The sequence below is a fragment of the Sapajus apella genome, unplaced genomic scaffold, assembly GCF_009761245.1.
Source record: "Sapajus apella isolate SASKATOON/1434 unplaced genomic scaffold, GSC_monkey_1.0 scaffold24, whole genome shotgun sequence".
Taxonomy (NCBI): Eukaryota; Metazoa; Chordata; class Mammalia; order Primates; family Cebidae; genus Sapajus; species Sapajus apella.
In genome coordinates, this window is record NW_022436964.1 from 7,888,714 (window position 1) to 7,911,256 (window position 22,543).

A 22,543-nucleotide genomic window follows, 5' to 3' on the forward strand; every position below is an offset into this window, starting at 1 on the left:
ATGCACTCTGAAAAGAAATAGTTTATCCTCTTATTGATGAACATTTGAGTTGTTTCCAGATTTGGGCTACTATAAATACATCTGCTATATATATATTCTTAAATTTAAGTCGTTTTGTGTATCTATGTACTTATTTTGGGGTCGGGTGGGAGTAAATACCTAGGTCTGGAATTGCTCCATTAAAGGTGGGTATATGTTAACTGCCAATCTCCTTGCCAAAGTGGTTATACTATTTCACATTCCTATCAGGAGTATGTGAGAATTTCAGCTGTTCCATATTCTCATCAACCTGTGGCATTGTCACTCTTCTACAACTTACCTCATCTGGTGAACTGTGAAGTTTTCCTAATAAATAATTATATGAACAACTTTTCATGTGTTCACTGCCCATTTACATAGCATCCTCTCTCAAGTATCCAAATTTTTTGGTCATTATTTTGCTTTGAAAAAGTTGCTATTAATTTATAGTTCTAATTTATTCTGGATAAAAGATACATCAAGTCTGAGGCTTGGCTTTTTCCTATCTTGTTACTATCTTTGATGAGCAAAAATCTAAAATTAGAAACAAATCTACTCATAGAGTCAAACATTTTCTCTATTGTTTATCTGTTTCTCTTTTGTTGGATTCCATTATTTTTATTACTGTCTTCTTTTCATTTACTTTAATTTCCTCTTCTTTTTCTAGTTTCCTGTGGTAGGAGATTTGATCTTTGATTTTAAAATTTCTTCTTTTCTAAAATATTATTCTACAGTTACAAATTTCTTTCACCACTGCTTTAGTTGTATTCCACAAATTCTGATGTATTTTATTTTCATGATCATTCAGTTCAACTTCTTAATTTCCCTTGTCATTTCTTTTCGATCTATGGGTTAGTTAGAAATTGTTTTATGCCCTAATAGTTCAAGCTTTTTCATATCCTATTGTTACTACCTTCTAATTTAATCCCATGTGGTCAGAAAATTTAAAGGTACCAAAAATGGTGTATTTTTGTAAACATTCCAGGAACCCCTTCAAAACAAAAATGTATTCTGCAACTGAGAGTAATACTGTATTACATTAATTAAGTTTTTTGACTGTGTTCAAATCTTCTATATTCTTTCTGGGTTTTTTTTTTTTTTGTCCATATCTTATCATTTACCAAGAGTGGTATGTTCAAATCCCTAACTATGATTCTGTGTATGTGCATTTTCTTCTTTAGTTTTGTCAATTTTGCTGCATATATTTTAAAACTCTGTTATGAGGTATATACACATACAAGGTTGTTGTATCTTCTTTGTGAATTGATACTTTTATCATTATTTTTAAAAAACTAAACCTTGTAATGAGGCATTAAGGAGAAAGGTGAACCCTCCTAACTGGATATTTTCATGGTCTTAAGGAAGCATTGCTAATTTTTAGGTGATGATGTTACTATATTTTAAAAGTAACATCCTCATTGCTTATAGAAAAATAGTAATTAATGGTATAGTATCTGGGATTTGCTTTAAAATAATCTAGTGGGCTGCAGGAAGAAGGGAGAAGAGCAGAGTTAGGGCAGTAACAAAGCAGCCACATGATATTAATTAGTGAAAGTGGGTGATGAGTACATGTGAGCTCATTACCTTATTCCTTCTACTTTGGTATATGTGTAAAAATTTCCAGAAGAAAGTGATTAAAATAACATATTCAAATATCTATTTCCAATTGCAGACATTATCTTCATACTCCTCACTCTTTAAGCCCTTACTATTTATTTCCCCTGAACCATTTTCCTCTTTACAGCTTTGGTTAGTAATGTCTTTAATTCTAACACAGTTCATAAAATTTACTTTTTAATTTACACAAGAAGTCTTCCATATGTTGTGTAACTATGACCATGTAATATTTCTCTATGATGAGACTTATAGTGTATTATAATAGCGCCTCTGCTGCTGCATTGTAACAATGGGTGCATCTCTGAAAAATAAGAGATTCTCTCTTCTCACATTCTAACAATGGTTCAAAATTACGCAAAATTTAGCCCACTTCACTTCTGCACTATGGTACAGAAATTTCTTTCTTAAGAACAGAAAACATTTTCCACTCTTTATCAGTTACGTAAGTCTGTATCCTACATACTATGTGGAATTCATACTGTTTTTCTTCTATAAGACATTTTACCAAATGGCTTTTCTTTCCTTAAAGCATTCTCATTTACTTTTTAATGAAACCCAATTACTTTCTAACCTATTCACAGAGATAATTTGGAGACTCCTTTTCAATGCACTATTGGGTAGGCCTAGGTTTTTTTACCCCATATTTTCCTCTTTCCTAGATTCCTTATCTTGCTGAAATGTATTTTCAAACTAATTTCTTTTATGAATGGGGATGAAGAAGTCTAAGAAAACTTTGAGTCACAGGAAATCTGAGAAGTATTTTCTTTTCACATTTTAGGTGATGGCTTGGCTGTATATAGAATCTGAGCTTCAAATACCACTTTCCATAGAATTCTGAATATATTCCTCCATTGTCTTCTACCACCCAGGCATTCCATTCCATCATGTTTTATTGATGATAAATAAAAAACAACAAAAGCAATCATGCAATCATTTCTTCTAAGTCCCTAACAGGCGGCCTGTTTCTATTTTCTGAAACTTTAAAAAATCTTAGCTTTACCATTCTGACATCTCATGAAAATTTGTTTGCATGTGGAATCTTGGTTTACCCAATCTGCTGGAAACTCAGTAGAGTCATTGTAGCTAAAAGCTTGCTTCAATATTTACTTAGGTCTGGACAGTTTACAGCAGCTCACCCTTACCTACACTTCCAATTACCTGCGGTTAGGTCAACTGGGGTCTGAAAATAATAAGATATTTTGAGAGACAGACCACATTCACATAACTTTTATTATAGTATATTGTTATGATTGTTCTATTTCATTATTAGTTGTGATTCATCTCTTACTGTGCCTAATTTATAAATTAAACTTTGTCATACATATGTATGCGTAGGAAAAAAACATAGTTTGAGTACTATCCAAACACAGGTTTGGTAATACCCACAGATTCAGGCATTGACTGGAACATATGTCCTGCAGACAAAAAGAAAGTACTAAACTTCTTTAAAGAATTCTCTGCCATTTTCTCAATTATTTCTTCCACAATACTTATTCTGGAATTGAATCTTCTGAACTAAAACATCACTTTTAACTTTTATCATATTTTCTATCCCTGTGCTTTTTTTTTAATCTGTCATGGGAGATTGCCTCAATCAAATATTCCAACTCAATAGTTCTAATTCCATGCTTAGTGTTTTTGTTTTAAATTTTCAGCAATAGTATTTGGATTTCCAGCAACTCTGCTATCCTTGGGTGAGCTAGTGGTGCTGGTGGGATCCAGTTGTTTTTACAATTTTCTTCATATCTGATCATTCACATTTAACAATAAGGGATTTGTTTGATTATTCTAGCTAGTAAGGGTGGGGTTTCCTATAATGCTGTAAATGTAAAGTTGTTTTTCTGTTAGGATTCTACCTGTGTACAAATGCTGTGTCATACCTCAGGGCTTTGCAAAGGTGAGTCTTTTGAACTAGTAGGTTTCATTTTGAGGTAGGTAGGTCTGAGGATCCCCTACAATGTCAGAATGAGAACTTTATGCTTATGTAGCAAAATCATCCCAGCACTAAGTGACCCTCTGAATGTGCTGGTGCTGAACTCAGAACCCAGCCACATTCCACAGAACACACTGGATCCAACATTAGATGAAGCCTCCTTCTGAGTTTTGCTTCCTTCTACTCTGTTCCATTCATCTATCTCCCAAGTATTTGTTAAAATCCACCATCTACTAATGATCATCCTCTCTTTGTACTTCTAATATTTTGATATTCCTAATATCGACAGAAAAGATTCATTTGGGATATATGCTGCACTAGGGATAGGGAGAAGATGGGAGAAGGAGAGAAAAATGGAAAATAAGGAGATACAAGGAAGTCAGAAAAACATGAATATATATTGAGGAATTTTGTTATAATAGGACTAGGAATTTTGATTCAAAGAAAAAAAATCAACACAATGACTAACAGAATAGACAATTCAGAGATATCCGAATGGAATTAGCTGATTAGAAAGAGATTTGTAAATCTTATTTTGCCAAAACTAAAGAAAAAAAAGAAAAGGAAGGAGAAAGAGGAAGAAGGAGGAAAAAGAGAGGAGGGAAGAAGATAGAGGAAAAAAGAAAGAGCAGAAAGCAGGAAGAAATTTAAAGTTAAAAACATACCTCCTGAATGGTGTGAAGCGTTAGTCGTAACTCCACTAGTGACACTGTATTGGTCGTTTGTTACAGGTGAGGCACTACCACCTTCTTCATGCTGTATATTGCCATGCAATGTTTTAAAAATAGTTGTTATATCTTCTTGACTAAGAATGAACTGTTAAAAAGAGATTTGCTCTTTTTAGCACTGCGACTTCATTGCAGAATTTAACTGCAGTTAAAATCCTCAGAGGAGAAAAATGAAAGACCATTTCAATCCTCTACAACACCAATTAAACATTTTTACAAACTGAATATTCAGTTTTCTAAATGACCATGTACTCTTTAGTAGCTTGTGAAACACACAACTAAATTAGGTGCCAATAACAATGAAGCTACAAATAAAGAACTCTTTGTTACTAATGTACCAAATAATCTAGTAATTTTAAACCTTTAAAATGAACTTTAAGTAGTTATCTATCTACTTTGGATTTTTTTGGTAAGGAACTCATTTTACAAATGTAGAATAATCAAAAATGATATATTTGGTTAATCAAAAATGTTATAGTTCACAATGTGTTTTACATGAGCTATTTTATTTGAACCTCACAAAAGTCCTAGGGATATAGAATGTAATCCTGAACTTTATTTAGTTAGTTAGGTAGTGACTGGGTCTCATTCTTCACCCAGGCTGGAATGCAGTAGTGCAGTCCTAGCTCACTGCAGCCTCAAACTCCTGGGCTCAACCTTCCACCTCAGCCTCCCAAGTGGCTGGGATTACACACGTTCACCAACATGACCAGCTAATGCAATCCTGGTATTTTTATTTATAAAAAACTGAGGCTAAATGGTTAAGTAATATGCTTAGGTCCACACATAAATAAGGAACTAACTCAAAGAGCTAATAATTTCAGGCTGGGTGCAGTGGCTCACGTCTTAAGCCCAACACTCTGGGAGGCCGAGGCACAAAAATCACTTGAGGCCAGGAGTTCAAGAATAGCTTGGCCAACATGGTGAAACCCTGACTCTACTGAAAATACAAAAATTAGCCGGGCATAGTGCACACCTATAATCCCAACTATTCAGGTAGCTGAGGCAGCAGAATTGTTTGAACCTGGGAGGTGGGGATTGCAGTGAGCTGAGATCGTGCCACTGGACTCCAGTCTGGGCAACAGAGACTTTGTCTCAAAAAAATATGAAGAGCTAATTTCAAATCCTAGCGTTACAAATTTACCCCCAAATCAACAGTATAAGACCTGTTTTAATAGCTGTGATGGTTAATTTTGTATGTCATGTTGGCTCAGTCACAGTACCTAGATATGTGATCAAACATGAAATGTTTCTGTGAAAATATGTTTTAGATGAAATTAATATTTAAATCACTAGACTCTAGGTAAATCAGATTATACTCCATAATGTAGGTGGACCTCATCCAATCACTTTGTATTGATGCTGGAGGCCTTCAGCAGAAAAAGACTGACCTCTTCGAAGCAAGAATTCTGCTAGCAGACTGTCTTCAGACTCTAGCTCCAACACTAACTCTTCCCTGGGTATCCATCCTGCTGTCCTACCCTGTAGATTTTGAACTTGGTAGCATCTGCCATCATGTGCACCAATTCCTTAAAATAACTCTTGCCCCTTCTCTCTCTCTCTGCACACACACACTCTGGAAAACCCTGACTAATGCAACAGCAATAATGTAAAAATGATTTTCGAGTCTGGCTCACTTCTAAGTTTGTCAAAACTACAAAAAGAATTATATTTTTAGCTGTTATGACCCCAAGGAGATAATCTGAATCCCACAATATTTAACAAGTTTTACTTCTATCAGGCTTTCTTTGACTGCATTTCAAAGATGTTATAGTAATGCAATGTTTTAAAATTAAGTCCATGTGTACCTTATACCCACTACTAATGTTCTGGGTTTTTTAACTTTAATTCCTTCATTCTTTTTCATGACACTTATTTTGTAATTATGTAGCGAACATTGCAAAAACAGTAGTTCATATAATAAGCTGAAATTAAATATTATAATTTCTAAACCATGTCTTCCAGTTAGTATCTGTCTAACGCATGCAGCTCAAATACTGATTATTAATCATCACTCTTTCTTCACTTTTGCCAGGAGCTCAGTGGAGAAAGTTCAAAGAACTGTAAGGATCCCGGGGCTGCTGATCTGCAGTATCTACATGTCAGGACAGCCTATGTATACAACCACCAAAAATCTGGTAAGTCAGAAATCACAAGTTGCTCCACTTGGTCTGAATGCATCAGACTATAATTGACTTCACAGTTGATTCTAGCTTCTACCTGACACAGAAGATGAGGCCCAGGTGGGAAAAAATATTCCGGCTCTAGGTGAGCTGCTACAGTAGCTAACTAACTTACTCAGGTGAATCAGAGTAAGGGAAGATCCAATTTTATCCTAGAGGATGGGCCTCAAAAGGCAGCTGGGCACTTGCAGGTTGTCTGCAGCATCACCTGAACATTCTGTATAGTGTCTACCTGGGAAGAGCACGGGAAAGGAGTGTCTTTCCTGCCCCACACAAATATGCCTGATAACTGGGCCCAGTGGGTTGGCAATTGCCACAGCAAGCTGGGTGGAACATACTATTTATATTTTATGAGTTCCTATCTGCTATCTTACCAATATAAACAGACTTCAAATATTTATCTTAAGATAATTTCCATCCCCAAACCTATAAGTTAAAGCAGCCATTATTATCTTACAAACTAAGATTTTCATAATACCATTATGTTTTATGCTCTGAATATACTTTTGACTTAAAAGTCTGAAATCTCCAAAATCATAGTTTTCTCTTAATAAATAAAATTTTTACAGAAAGAAATAGAAAGGGAAACTGGGAGGTGGTGAGAAAGATTTGTTAAGTAGGTTTCTTAAAGAAACCTCCCAGAGTATATGTTGCTAGCACTTCAGCAAAGCATGTGACACAGTTTTGACTTTCATCCAGAAAAGGGAAAAAAAACTACGAACTTGTGGACAGTTCCATGAGAGATCTATGAAGCAATGTCAACCAGTAAAAATGCAAAGCTAAGGTGCTGACACATTTGCCATTTTCATTTTCAACGTAAGAATTCTTCTACTTTCTCTTCCTTTTTATACTCTTTGTATAGATTATTTCATATATTCCCATGGCTTTAAATGCCATCAATATGCTGGTGACTTCAAAATTAGTATTACTAACCTAGATGTTTCCAATAAATTCTATGTTAATGTATGTAATTGACTACTTACAGCACTATGCCTATTATTTATGTCCTTCATTAAATTTACCACAATTTATAACTATTTTAATTATGTGCCTGTTTAGTTTTTTACTATCTACTACTATACCTTCCAGATCACCATCACCACCAACCCTGCATTAGACTGGGAAGTTCCATGAAGTGAGAGACAATGTGATCACTTTCTTGCCACTCTATCTCCATTGTCTATCATAGGGCTCAGCACATAGTAAAGAGCCAAATATTTGTTAAAAGAATGAATGGAGATCATTTTCAAATGAATTCTAGTATAGTATAATCACGATTTCAATTCTGACCAATGTGATTATATGTATACAAATGCCACTCAAATGATGCCTTATGTCCCCAAGCAATATTTTTCAATAAGCAAAACAAAAATGGATAAGTATCCAAAAAGTTACCTCCATTGGTTTCAGCTGAGCATTTACATTAAAACAAGGAACTTCCTGGTACCACTCCCAGGATAAATTTCGTTCAACCACCACCTCAAGATTTAACGGCAGTAGTAGATCCAGTGCCTCCTGGCGTTCATCATTAATATATTGAGATCTGAAGTAGAGATAAAATTCTTTTAAATTGTTTCACATACATTCAGGTAGTTAAAAAAGATTAACTTAAATTTATCCTTTCACATGCAAATAGCAGATATCAATAATTTGTTGTGTAGAAAGGGAAAAAAAATCTATCAGGCTTTTTTAAATCTGTCAAAATGAGTGATGTTTTATCCCACTAGAAACCTGGGTGACTTACACTGAGCTGGGTGTTCCATATTACACAGAAACAGGGCCAGGCACAGTGGCTTACACCTGTAATCCCAACACTTTGGGAGGTGAAGGCAGACAAATCACTTGAGGTCAGGAGTTTGAGACCAGCCTGGCCAACATGGTGAAACACCATCTCTACTAAAAATACAAAAATTAGCTGGGTGTGGTGGTGCGCACCTGTAAGTCCCAGCTTCTCAGGAGGCTGAGGTGGGAGAAGCACTTGAACCTGGGAGGCGGAGGTTGCAGTGAGCTGAGATCATGGCACTGCACTCCAGCCTGGTCAACAGCGCGAGACTGTCTCAATTAAAAAAAAAAAAAAAAAAGAGAGAGAAACAGATTTTTTAAAATACAATTTGTAATATGGTAAAAAGTACAAAAGTATGTAAGTTGTATTGTAAAATCTTAAAGTAAGAATTATCTCTATGTAGGCCAGGCACAGTGGCTCACGCTTATAATCTCAGCACTTTGGGAGGCTAAGGTGGGTGGATCACCTGAGGTCAGGAGTTTGAAACCAGCCTGGCCAACATGGTGAAACCCCATCTCTACTAAAAATACAAAAATTAGCCAGGCGTGGTAGTCGGGTAGTTGAAAGACTGTCAACAATCTTTTACATTCATTCTCAAATTTCAAAAAATACTTTTTGGACATACAAATAATAAATATTTTGATTTAACATCCTACACATATTTGGGAACTCTTAAAAGCAATCTATTTTTAATACAGACCCTCACTCAATTTGCATGTACCATTTCTTGAAATCAAGCAAGATGTGATTGAATATAGATATGGAGGTCAATTTTTCCAATTTTTCTCAGGATAAAAGAAAGAAGTAATTGTTCTTAATTTGGAATAATGCTCCCCGATTCTCACTACTATTATTCCTTTCAGAATGATAACATCTAGGTTTACCACGTTCTACACATGCTAAGCCATCAACAACTGGTCTGTGCTTATTTTCGAAGACTTCAGGAGTGCTGGATGTCCAGTCTACAAAATCTTCTTTTCATTCTTTTTCTACATCAGTGCCCTCTTGTCTTTAACTTCGACCCTCTCGTCTTAGTCTGTTTTCACACTGCTGATAAAGACATGCCCAAAGACTGGGTAATTTATAAAGAAAAAGGGGTCTAATGGACTCACAGTTCCATGTGGCTGGAGGGGCCTCACAATGGCGGGAAATAAACGAGATGCGAATGCGTGTCTTACATGGCAGCAGGTGAAAAGAGGATGAGAGCCAAGCAAAAGGGGTTTCCCCTTATAAAACCATCAGATCTCATGACACTTATTAACTACCACAAGAACAGTATGGGGGAAACCACCCTGCATGATTCAATTATCTCCCACCAGGTCCCTCCCACAACATGTGGGAATTGTGGGAGTTATAATTCAAGATGAGATTTGGGTGGGGACACGGCCAAACCATATCACCTCTCCAATATCCATCAACATGATATTCAATCATTAAAATCCTGTTCCATTAATTTAGGTCATATCTGCTTGGCAAAAATTCGGTTTTGTCTCAATCCAACTGACTGTTGGATTCCAATCACAAAATACCAAGTACTAAATGAAAAAAAAATCATACACTATTAAATCATGGTTAACAGTATCAGCAAGACCCACAATGCTGCCTCAATACATTTTCCTGGTTTCTCATCTCTGTCTGCTCCTTCTTAGTCTCTATGAGGTTTCCTCTTTCTGCCAATTCTTTAAATACTGGTAATCCTCAAAATTCTTCCTTATATGTTCCACTCTACAAGCTCTCTTTTGTGGCTGTGCTCATTCTAATGGCTTCAGTGACGAGCACAAATTATTAAGGACTCCTAAACCTAGACGTCTAAACAACATCATCTAGGCATATATATTCCACTGCCTTCTGGATTTTTTTCAAGATCTCTCCATGTAGAAGTCATGCAACCACTTTCAGGCTACTTTGTCCATTAGAGAAATAATCACTATCTCTATTCTGCTGAGTCTTTTTTTTCCTGCATTGTTCTGTCTTATCTCAGCTGAGTGCATTATCATCCAATGCTAATTTCCAAGCCTGCAACCTAAAGTGAATTTTAATTACTCATCTCCTTTAACTCCCACACCCATTAAATCACCAGTTACTATAAATTCTGGTTAGCTCTCCACTACTTCACTCCCCTACCTTAGACTAAGTAACCTATAATTCTTATGTGAATTACTGCTATAGTTACCAAACTATCCTTCCAACCTCTAGGTTTGTGTCCTTTTGACCTAATTTCTAGAACCTTTCTAAAATATGATCCCATTTTTACACACCAGCCCACTATACTTATTAAACAGTACCTACCACAAGAACCCAATGAGGTAGGCATTATTTATTAATCCCTTATAAAGATTGTTCACTATCATATTTCTTTTTCTTAGCATAATGCCTGGGGTATATATGGTGCTTAATAAATGCTCAAGTGACAGAAATTTCTCCTTTCATCTAAGATGGAGTAACATGAATGGGTTTACACTCCTGCTTGAAAGAACCCTGCCCTCTTAAAAAAAAAAAAAAAAAAAAAAAGACAAAATTTATTTTAAAACAGTTTTTAAGATATAAAACATCAAAAATGGATAGTGATCCCAAAGAGTTGGAGAAAAAAAATGAGGTGAGCCCTACAATTGTCCCAGTTTACTATTGTTTTGCGATAATTAATTGGCCATGGTACAGGGAGGAGGAGTCCAGGAGAAGGCCAGGAAAGCCTCAGAGTAGAGAAGATAAGAACTGAGAGTCAATGAGAAACCAAGGTAGCTAGAGTTATATAATACAACACCAGAGAGAAGAGAGCTACACAGAATTATAGAGTAACTTAAAATTTATAGCATAAAGTACTCCAATTTATAGCACTATTATAAATCCAACTGACTATATCATACATTAGAAAAGAAGAAATGTGAGGAGGATCCAAGATGGCCCATCAGGAGCAGCTCAGGATTGCAGCTCCTAGTGAAAGTGCAGCGGGTGAGTGGATGCCGCATTTCCAGATGGATTTTAATTGCCCACAAACCAGGAGATTCCCAAGTGGAGGAGCCTCATGGGTTGCCAGCGTGGCTGGTTTGGCCAGTGCGGCTGCTTTGCCGGCACCCCAGCGCGGCGGTTCTCTGTACAAAAGACAGGGTTTGGGCACCCTTTTAGCCAGTGACTGGAGCTCCGGGAAGGCAGAGTCACCCATTCATCTGAAACAGGGAGCCAGGACAGGAGATTCCCAGGCAAAAATATGCCACAAATCTCAGCACCACTGTTTCAGCTGGTGCAGTGGGTCGCCGTACGGGAAATCACAGATCCCAGTACCTTTTCAATGGAACACCTGGGAGACAGTCTACCATTCAACTAAAAACAAAGGCTCTGAGGCAGGGAGCCAGGTGTTCAGGCTCACCTGGTCCCACCCCCACAAAAAAACAGCAATTGGAAATGCTCTGGGTTGAGAGTTTCACAGCAACGACAGCTAAACATAGGAAGGTCCAGCTCTGTCGGGGAGGGATGTCCGCCATTACCGAGGCACTCCACCACTACGGAGGTAGTCCGCCATTGCTGAGGCAGCCCATGGTTGCCGAGGCAACCCGCCACTACAGAGAGTCTGCCATTACAGAGGTGGGCTGGCTTTGCCGAGGCAGTTCTAACTATACGCATATAAACAGGACTGCAGGGAAGTTCACACAGCAGCTGGGCGGAGTCCACAGCAGCTCAGCAAAGCCTCTGCAGGCAGACAGTGACTAGGCTGCCTCCTCGCTGGGCAGGGCAGCCCTGACAAAAAGGCAGCAGAACAACAGAAACTCATAAATAAAGCCCTTACTACCCGGGACAGAGCACCTGGGGAAAAAAATAAGGGGTTTATGAGTTCTGCTGCAGCAGACTTAAACGTACCTGCCCAGCAGCGCCAAATGAACAACAGAGATCACAGCTCAGCACTTGAGCTCCTATAAAGGACAGACTGTCTCCTCAAGCAGCTCCCTGACACCCATATATCCAAAGAGTCACCTCATAAACGAGAGCTCAGACTGACATTTGGCGGGTATCCTTCTGGGACAAAGATAGCAGAAGAAGAAACTGGCAGCAACCCTTACTGTTCTGCAGCTGCTGCAGGTGACCCCCAGGCAAGCAGGGCCTGGAGTGGACCTCAGCAGTCCTACAGCAGACGGGTCAGACTGTTAGAAGGAAAACTAATAAACAGAAGGAAATAACTTCATCATCAACAAACTGGACATCCACTCAGAGACCCTATCTGAAAGTCAACAACTTCAAAGACGACAGGTGGATAAATCCACAAAGATGGGAAGAAACCAGCGCAAAAAGGATGAAAGCACCCGAAACCAGAATGCCTCTCCTCCAAGGGACCACAGCTTTTCATCAGCAAGGGAACAAGGCTGGAAGAAGAACGAGTGTGATGAAATGACAGAATCAGGCTTCAGAAGGTAGGTAATAAGAAACTTCTGTGAGCTAAAAGAACATGTTCTAACCCAATGCAAAGAAACTAAGAACTTTGAAAAAAAAAAAAAAAAAAAAAAACTGATGAAATGCTAACGGGAATGGACAACACAGAGAGGAATATAAGTGAATTGATAGAGCTGAAAAACACAACACGAGAACTTCGTAAAGCATGGACAAGTTTCAACAGCCGAATTGACCAAGCAGAAGAAAGGATATCAGAGGTCAAAGATCAACTGAGTGAAATAAAACGAGAAAGCAAGATGAGAGAAAAAAGGGTAAAAAACAATTATCAAAGTCTCCAAGAAATGTGGGACTATGTGAAAAGACCTAATCTATGTTTGATAGGTGTACCTGAATGCGACGAACAGAATGAATCCAAGCTGGAAAATACTCTTCAGGATATCATCCAGGAAAACTTCCCCAACCTAGAAAGGCAGGCCAATATTCAAGTCCAGGAAATACAGAGAACTCCACAAAGATATTCCTCAAGAAGAGCAACCCCAAGGCACATAATCATCAGATTCACTAGGGTTGAAATGAAGGACAAAATGCTAAGGGCAGCCAGAGAGAAAGGTCAGGTTACCCACAAAGGGAAGCCCATCAGACTCGCAGCAGATCTCTCAGCAGAAACCCTACAAGCCAGAAGAGAGTGGGGGCCAATATTCAACATCCTTAAAGAAAAGAACTTTCAACCCAGAATTGCATATCCAGCCAAACTAAGCTTCATAAGTGAAGGAAAAATAAAATCCTTCGTGAACAAGCAAATACTCAGAGATTTCATCACCACCAGACCTGCTTTACAAGAGCTCCTGAAAGAGGCTCTACACATATAAAGGAACAACCAGTACCAGCCACTCCAAAAACATACCAAATGATAAAAAGCATCGACGCAATGTAGAAACTGCATCAACTAATGGGCAAAACAGCCAGCTTGCATCAAAATGACAGGATCAAATTCACACGTAACAATATTATCCCGAAATGTAAATGGACTAAATGCCCCAATCAAAAGACACAGACTGGCAAATTGGATAAACAGCCAAAACCCATCGGTGTGCTGTATCCAGGAAACCCATCTCACATGCACAGATACACAAAGGCTGAAAATAAAGGGATGGAGGAAGATTTACTAAGCAAATGGAGAGCAACAAAAAGCAGGAGTTGCAATTCTTGTCTCTGATAAAATAGGCTTTAAACCAACAAAGATCAAAAGAGACAAAGAGGGACACTACATAACGGTAAAAGGATCAATGCAACAAGAAGAGCTAATGATCCTAAATACATACGCACCCAATACAGGAGCACCCAGATACATAAGGCAAGTTCTTAATGACTTACAAAGAGACTTAGACTCCCACACAATAATAGTGGGAGACTTTAACACCCCATTGTCAATATTAGACAGATCAACCAGACAGAAAATTAACAAGGATATCCAGGACTTGAACTCAGACCTGGAACAAGCAAACCTAATAGATATTTACAGAACTTTCCACCCCAAATCCACAGATTATACATTATTCTCAGCACCAAATCACACCTACTCTAAAACTGACCACATAATTGAAAGTAAATCACTCCTCAGCAAATGCAAAAGAACGGAAATCATAACAAACAGTCTCTCAGACCACAGGGCAATCAAGTTAGAACTCAGAATTCAGAAACTAACTCAGAACCGCACAGCTTCATGGAAACTGAACAACTGGCTTTTGAATGTTGACTGGATAAACAATGAAATGAAGGCAGAAATAAAGATGTTCTTCAAAACCAATGAGAACGAAGACACAACATACCAGAATCTCTGGGACACATTTAAAGCAGTCTCTAGAGGAAAATATATAGCAATAAATGCCTGCATGAGAAGCAAGGAGAGATCTAAAATTGACACCCTATCATCAAACTTGAAAGAGCTAGAGGAGCAAGATCAAAAAAACTCAGCCTAGCAGAAGACAAGGAAATAACTAAGATCAGAGCAGAACTGAAGGAGATCGAGACACAAAAAAGCCTTCAAAAAAATCAATAAATCCAGGAGCTGGTTTTTCAAAAAGTTCAACAAAATAGACAGACCACTAGCCAGATTAATAAAAAAGAAAAGAGAGAATAATCAAATATATGCAATAAAAAACGATAAAGGGGATATCACCACAGATTCTACCGATATTGAAACCATCATCAGAGATTAAAAACAACCCTATGCACATAAACTAGTAAACCTGGAAGAAATGGATAAATTCCTAGACACTTGCATCCTCCCACACCTAAACCAGGAAGAAGTCAAAACCCTGAATAGTCCAATAACATGGGCTGAAGTTGAGGCAGCAATTAAAAGCCTACCACCCAAAAAAAGCCCAGGTCCAGATGGGTTCACAGCCGAATTCTACCAGACATGCAAAGACAAGCTGATACCATTCCTTCTGAAACTATTCCAAATAATCCAAAAAGAGGGAATCCTTCCCAAATCATTTTATGAGACCAACATCATCCTGATACCAAAACCCAGCAGAGACTCAGCAAGAAAAGAAAACTTCAGGCCAATATCCATGATGAACACAGATGCACAAATCTTCAATATAATACTGGCAAGCCGATTGCAACAGCACATCAAACAGCTTATCCACCATGATCAAGTAGGATTCACCCCAGGGATGCAAGGCTGGTTCAACATATGCAAGTCTATAAATGTAATTCACCACATAAACAGAACCAAAGACAAAAACCACATGATTATCTCAATTGATGCAGAGAAGGCCTTTGACAAAATTCAACAGCACTTTATGCTAAAAACCCTCAATAAACTAGGTATTGACGGGACATATCTCAAAATAATAAAAGCTATTTACGACAAACCAACAGCCAATATCATACTGAATGGGCAAAAACTGGAAGCATTCCCTTTGAAATCTGGCACTAGACAAGGATGCCCTCTCTCACCACTCCTGTCCAATATAGTACTGGAAGTTCTAGCCAGAGCAATCAGGCAAGAAAAAGAAATAAAGGGTATTGGATTAGGAAAGGAGGAAGTTAAATTGTCTCTATTTGCAGACATGATTGTATATCTAGAAGACCCCATTATCTCAGCCCAAAATCTCCTGAAACTGATAAGCAACTTCAGCAAAGTCTCAGGATACAAAATCAATGTGCAAAAATCACATGCATTCCTATACACCAATAACAGACTTAAAGAGAGCCAAATCAAGAACAAACTTCCATTCACAATTGCCACAAAGAGAATAAAATACCTAGGAATACAACTAACAAGGAACGTAAAAGACCTCTTCAAGGAGAACTACAAGCCACTGCTCAACAAAATAAGAGAGGACACAAACAGATGGAGAAACATTCCATGTTCATGGTTAGGAAGAATCAATATCGTGAAAATGGCCATACTGCCCAAAGTAATTTACAGATTCAATGCTATCCCCATCAAGCTACCAATGACCTTCTTCGCAGAACTGGAAAAAATCACCTTAAACTTCATATGGAACCAAAAGAGAGCCCGCATAGCCAAGTCAATTCTAAGCAAAAAGAACAAAGCGGGAGGCATCACACTACTGGACTTCAAGCTATACTACAAGGCTACAGTAATCAACACAGCATGGTACTGGTACCAAAACAGAGATATAGACCAATGGAACAGAACAGAGGTGTCGGAGGCAACACAACATATCTACAACCATCTGATCTTTGACAAACCTGACAAAAACAAGCAATGGGGAAAGGATTCCCTGTTTAATAAATGATGTTGGGAAAGCTGGCTAGCCATGTGCAGAAAGCAGAAACTGGACCCCTTCCTGACACCTTACACTAAAATTAACTCCAGATGGATTAAAGACTTAAACCTAAGACCTAACACCATAAAAACCCTAGAAGAAAACCAAGGCAAAGCCATTCAGGACATAGGTGTAGGCAAGGACTTCATGACCAAAACACCAAAAGCATGGGCAACAAAAGCCAAAATAGACAAATGGGACCTAATCAAACTCCACAGCTTCTGAACAGCAAAAGAAACCGTCATTAGAGTGAATTGTCAACCAACAGAATGGGAAAAATTTTTGCAGTCTACCCATCTGACAAAGGGCTGATATTCAGAATTTAAAAAGAACTAAAACAGATTTACAAGAAAAAAACTAACAAGCCCATTCAAAAGTTGGCAAAGTATATGAACAGATACTTTACAAAAGAAGACATACATGAGGCCAACAAACATGAAAAAATGCTCATCATCACTGGTCATTAGAGAAATGTAAATCAAAACTACATTGAGATACCATCTCACGCCAGTTAGAATGACGATCATTAAAAAATCTGGAGACAACAGAAGCTGGAGAGGATGTGGAGAAATAGGAACACCTTTACACTGTTGGTGGGAGTGTAAATTAGTTCAACCATTGTGGAAGACAGTGTGGCGATTCCTCAAGGACCTAGAAATAGAAATTCCATTTGACCCAGCAATCCCATTACTGGGTATATACCCAAAGGATTATAAATCGTTCTACTATAAGGATACATGCACACAAATGTTCATTGCAGCACTGTTTACAATAGCAAAGGCCTGGAACCAACCCAAATGCCTATGGATGATAGACTGGACAGGAAAAATGTGGCACATATACACCATGGAATATTGTGCAGCCATAAAAAACGATGAGTTCGTGTCCTTTGTAGGGACATGGATGAACCTGGAAACCATCATTCTCAGCAAACTGACACAAGAGCAGAAAATCAAACACCGCATGTTCTCACTTGTAGGTGGGTGTTCAACAATGAGAACACATGGACACAGGGAGGAAAGCATCACACACTGGGATCTGTTGGGGGGAAATAGGGGAGGGACAGGAAGGGGTGGGGAGTTGGGGAGAGATAACATGGGGAGAAATGCCAGATATAAGTTAAAGGGAGGAAGGCAGCAAATCACGTTGCCATGTGTGTACATATGCAACAATCTTGCATGTTCTTCACATGTACCCCAAAACCTAAAATGCAATTAAAAAAAAAGAAAAAAAAAAAAAAAAAAAAAAATGTTTCAAATCAATAATCTTAGCCACCACCTAAAGAAACTTAGAAAAAGAGCAAAATTAAACCTAAAGTAAGCAGAAAGAATAAATATTGTATCAGAAATCAGTGAAAGAGAAAGACATCATTACAGATGTTAGAAAATAAGGGAGCATTATGAAAAACTTTATGTCATTAAATTTTATAACTTAGATGAAATGGATAAATTCTTTTAAAAAATTAGGGAAGATTGTGCAAGAGAAAATAACTTGAATAGCCCCAAATGTATTAAAGAAATGAAAACTGTTTTTAAAAACCTCCCATGAGTAAACTCCGTGACCAGATGGCTTCACTGGCTAATTCTACCTAATACTTATGGAAGAAATAACACAATTGTACATAAACTGTCAGAAATGTATGCATATCAAAACTTATAAAATGGTGTAACATTAAAGATATGCAACTTATTCTGTGTCAATGTCTCAATAAAGCTGCTTTAAAAATATTCAACTGATCAAACAGTCTCATAGGAAGCTAAGAGAAGTATAGAAATATATCCCAGGCATTGCACTGAGAATAAGAAATACAATAGTGAGCAACCTTTATAAGGGATTAATAAATAATGCCTACCTCATTGGGTTGTTGTGGTAGGTACTGCTGAATAAATATAGTGGGCTGGTGTATAAAAATGGGATCACATTTTAGAAAGGTTCTAGAAATTGGGTCAAAAGAAGACAAAACTAGAGGTTGGAAGGATAGAATGGGGGTTAGTTAAATAAAAAACAAAACAAAAATAAGGTGAAGAGACAAGCAAGAGAATGAGATCAAAGAAAAATTACAGAAAGAAGGAAGAGGGCAGTTTAGAAGTATAAACAGAGAAGGATCCAAGTTGGAAAATTGGGCATTAAATTCAGAATGGGCAATTAGAAACAACACAGAAACACAGAGGACATAGCATAAAAGCTCTGGAAATATTTGAACATTTGTTTATCCCCCTACTTCCTAACCCTATGCTTAATGAATACATAGGTTTGCTACTGTTTGTTTAAATTACAGCATCAGATCCCTAGCACACAACTGACAGAGAAGATAAGGTGATACTGTATTTGCAAAGTGAATAAACATATTACATTAGAAATTCCTCATTTCTTCCATAGCAATGTAATTTATAATGAACTACAAAAAAAGCACAAATACATTTTGCCAGATAATAAATTTTATGGTTTTCTTAATTACCTAAGGAGAAATTTTCAAACAGTTTCTAGGTTTTTTAAAATGCGAAGACTATAATTGATGTTGCCAAAATATACTTAAGGAAGAGAGAATTACAAAATTACGTATAATTAATAAAATCAAATCTCACTGTAAACAGAATACTCAAAACAGCAACGTCTTTAACATAAAAAGAAAAATACTGCATTCCACACAAACGTACTTGTGAAAAGCTTACCTATATAGTCGCATTTCACTCAGCTTTATTGTTATCAAATCAATAACAGGTGGGGGAGAGCTCTGACTCTCTGTTATCATATGAAAGGTATTTGTCATTGTAATTAGTCCAAAATCAGCAACAAAAACATTTTCTGAAACTGGAGACTGTGGGATGACCACAACTGGGGCTTTGATGTGAATATCCAGTGCCATTCTGGAACTCCTTTGTGCCAGTTCTTTTACACCAGTAGCAGCCATTCCAGCTGCCTGAACAGTTGCCTCAGCCAAGGCTTGTTTAGCTGCCTGAAAATTATCTATAAAAGCCTGTAAGATAACAGAATTATATTTTTAAAGTTATTATTAATAAATAAGACATTAAATATATATTGATATTTATGGCCTTACCGCAATTAAAAAAATAAAAACAACAACACAACCAAGCATTATTTATTTATTCAAAGTCTTACTGTCTATATTTAAAAAAAAAAAACCAACACAACCATGCATTATTTATTTATTCGAAGTCTTACTGTCTATATTTCTGCCACAAAAACTGAGAAACACAAAGACACAGATACAATAAAACTCTAGTCCTCAGAACAAAGCGAAATGGGATCACTGGAATGTCTTACAGAAATCTATTTCTCTTATCTCACTTTCTCTAATGTCTGAACAACCCTATTTCTCTATACAACCTCAGTGGACAGAGAGCTTATTTATGTTTGTAAGGTAAATAAATAAAATATGTTTAAGAAGTTTCAAAAGAATTTTCCAATTTCCAAATTCCAGAAAAAACACTTCAATGACATAAAATATAATTACCTAGATTTATACTCTCATACTTAATTTTCATGTTCAAAGAAAAAATCTAGTATTTTAGTAATTTCTAAGTATAAGTACAAGAGGGCTCAAGTGACATGATTTTCTTGGATATAAAAAGAAATTAGCTACTCAAGAGGCTGAGGGAGGATAACATGAGGCCAGTATTTCCAGACCAGTTTGGGCAATTTAGCGAGATCTTGTCTCTAAAAAAAAAATTTTTTTTTATTTTTTAAAAGAGGAGAAATTAAACAAGGAATACTTGATTATCTTTAGATTTTTGTGTACAAAATGATTTTATGGCTATAGAAAAACTGCATGATAACCTAAATTTAAAAGATCACAAACATCAACGTTATATGGAATTAACCTAGAATTCTGAAATAACAAAAGGGGGCCCCACGTTCCCAAATACATTCAGGTGAACACATGAATACTTTCCTTGCTTGTAAATTGCCACACTTGGCCTATTTATTCCACTATAGCCTCAGATTTGATTACCTACTTAATACACTAAAACAAAGACACAGCATTTTAAAAGAATGAATAGTGATGTCATGGAGACAGGTATGAGACCCACAAGAAAAATATCAGCTGAGGGCAAGGGAAAAAAACAAAACAAAACAAAAGAAAAGCAGAAATAAGAACCGAAATGCCTTAGGGCGAGGTCATATAGGAGTTAAATCTAACTCCTTAAAGTCAAGGATATTCACAGAATGACAATGCAATCAAAAATATGATTTTCTTGGGCTGGGCATAATGCCTGTAATCACAGCACTTTGGGAGGCCGAAGCAGGAGGACCACTCGAGGCCAGGGGCTCAAGACCAGCCTGGGCAACAGAGCAAGACTCCATCTCTATAAAAACTTGAAGAAAAAAAAAAAAAACAATTAACTTGGTGGTATGTGCATAGTGGTATGCGCCTGTAGTCTCAGCTACTCAGGAGTGGTTGGGGCAGGAGGATCACTTGAATCCAGGAGTTGAATGTTATAATGAACTATGATCATGCCACTGAACTCGAGCATGGTGACAGAGCAAAAATAACAAATAATAACAAAAATTTGTCTCTAAAAAATTAAAATAACCTTTTCTTAATGATGACTTGAGAGATCACAACAAACTTCAATTACATATTTGGTATTTTAAAATTATAGTTACAAGTCAGGTAAAACGAAGACTTAAGCCAATGACATATAAAATGAAGTTTCTAAATAATATAGAACATATTTTTGATATCTAATGCATATATATTTAATGTTAATATATGAAATATATACTTCAATTAATTGGAATATTTCCATGTCAAAATGATGTTATATAATTAAGGAACTACACTACACATTTCAGTCATTATGTATAATAAATGTTGCCCAGAAAATTATTTCAAAAATCAGAAAAAATTTCAAGCAAGCAATTCTTATTAGACTTCATCCATATTTGACATATAGCAATTTCCAACTAGTATAAAATAAAAAATAATTTAATACTCACCAATATAGAATACAGAAATTTTGTAACAAAAACTACTTCAATGCAACCAACTATTAAATCAACCTGAATGTCAACCACATTCATATCTGTGTATGCAGAACCAGCAGTTGCATCCATGTAAGAAACCATTTTGAAGCTGAAAACTTCTTTTCCAGTGATGTAAACAGCCTTAATAAGAGAGAATTTGATTATCACTATCCATTTTTGAAATGATGTGCTTTCAGTACAAAAAATAAAACAAAGTAATAAATAACAAAACATAGTAAGAAAATCTCCCAAGCATTCACAAGCCAAGTATGAACGAGGCAACAATTCTATTATAATTGCTTTACTGGAACCTACACTACAAAGTTTTACAAATTGGTGGTGGCAATTCCCTTTGTGGGTCATAAAATCAATGTAGTAGGTCTGACCTCAGCTTTTTCTCTCTCTCCCTCTTTTTTTTTTAAATGAAGAACAGAAGAGGAAATATCTGAATATGCATTTTAATTTTGTATGTATACTTTTGTAATGAGAGTAACCATGTATTTCTTGATGTACTGACAAAAATTTGAAAAACACTGTACATCTACACCTTACTGAAATCTATTCTTGATTTGAGGTATGTGAATAGATTTTCTGGAATCTTCAAAAGAGTCTCCTCCTAGCTCTATACTTCTGTTCCTTATCAGGTTGTAAAGAGCCATCTTATTTGCCAACCAGAAATTACCTATAGTGGTTAAAAATCTCAAGCTCTGTAATAACAAAAAAAAAAAAAAAAAAAAAAAAAAAAAAGGTCGAAACGACAAGATATGTAAAATGTCAAAAAAAAAAATTTCGGAAGATGGACAGAGCACTAAGTTTACAGCTTTCTCAATTCTCCTAAATGGTAAAATCAAGTAAGAACAGGGAGCTAAAGAGCCATCAACAAGCAAATCAGTTACAACCACAGAACAAAGAATCCTCAGGAACCAGAAGTGTAACCAAAGTGTCCTCTGAAGGCTGATATACAAGACGGACTGAAAAGAAGTCTACAGTCCTGCTTCTGCGTAGGGTGCACAAAGCGGGAGTGGGGGCCCCTCCAAACCTTAAGAAAAGACAAAAAAAGATAAACTACAAAATCTTAACTTTCTTAAAACCATTAGCAATCTGAG

At 36.8% G+C, this 22,543-nt stretch overlaps 1 protein-coding gene across 3 annotated transcripts in view; it reads right to left on the reverse strand.

Annotated features, from left to right (window-relative positions):
* Positions 1–22,543, reverse strand: part of VPS13A (vacuolar protein sorting 13 homolog A) — a 242,787-nt gene that overhangs the window by 110,235 nt on the left and 110,009 nt on the right. For all 3 annotated transcript variants that reach the window (XM_032290653.1, XM_032290654.1, XM_032290655.1), the window contains exons 32-35: positions 21,411–21,578; positions 19,121–19,425; positions 7,875–8,022; positions 4,234–4,384 (exon numbers count right to left, since the gene is read on the reverse strand). In XM_032290653.1, coding sequence (XP_032146544.1) covers positions 4,234–4,384; positions 7,875–8,022; positions 19,121–19,425; positions 21,411–21,578 — 772 coding nt within the window. The remainder of the gene's footprint in view (positions 1–4,233; positions 4,385–7,874; positions 8,023–19,120; positions 19,426–21,410; positions 21,579–22,543) is intronic.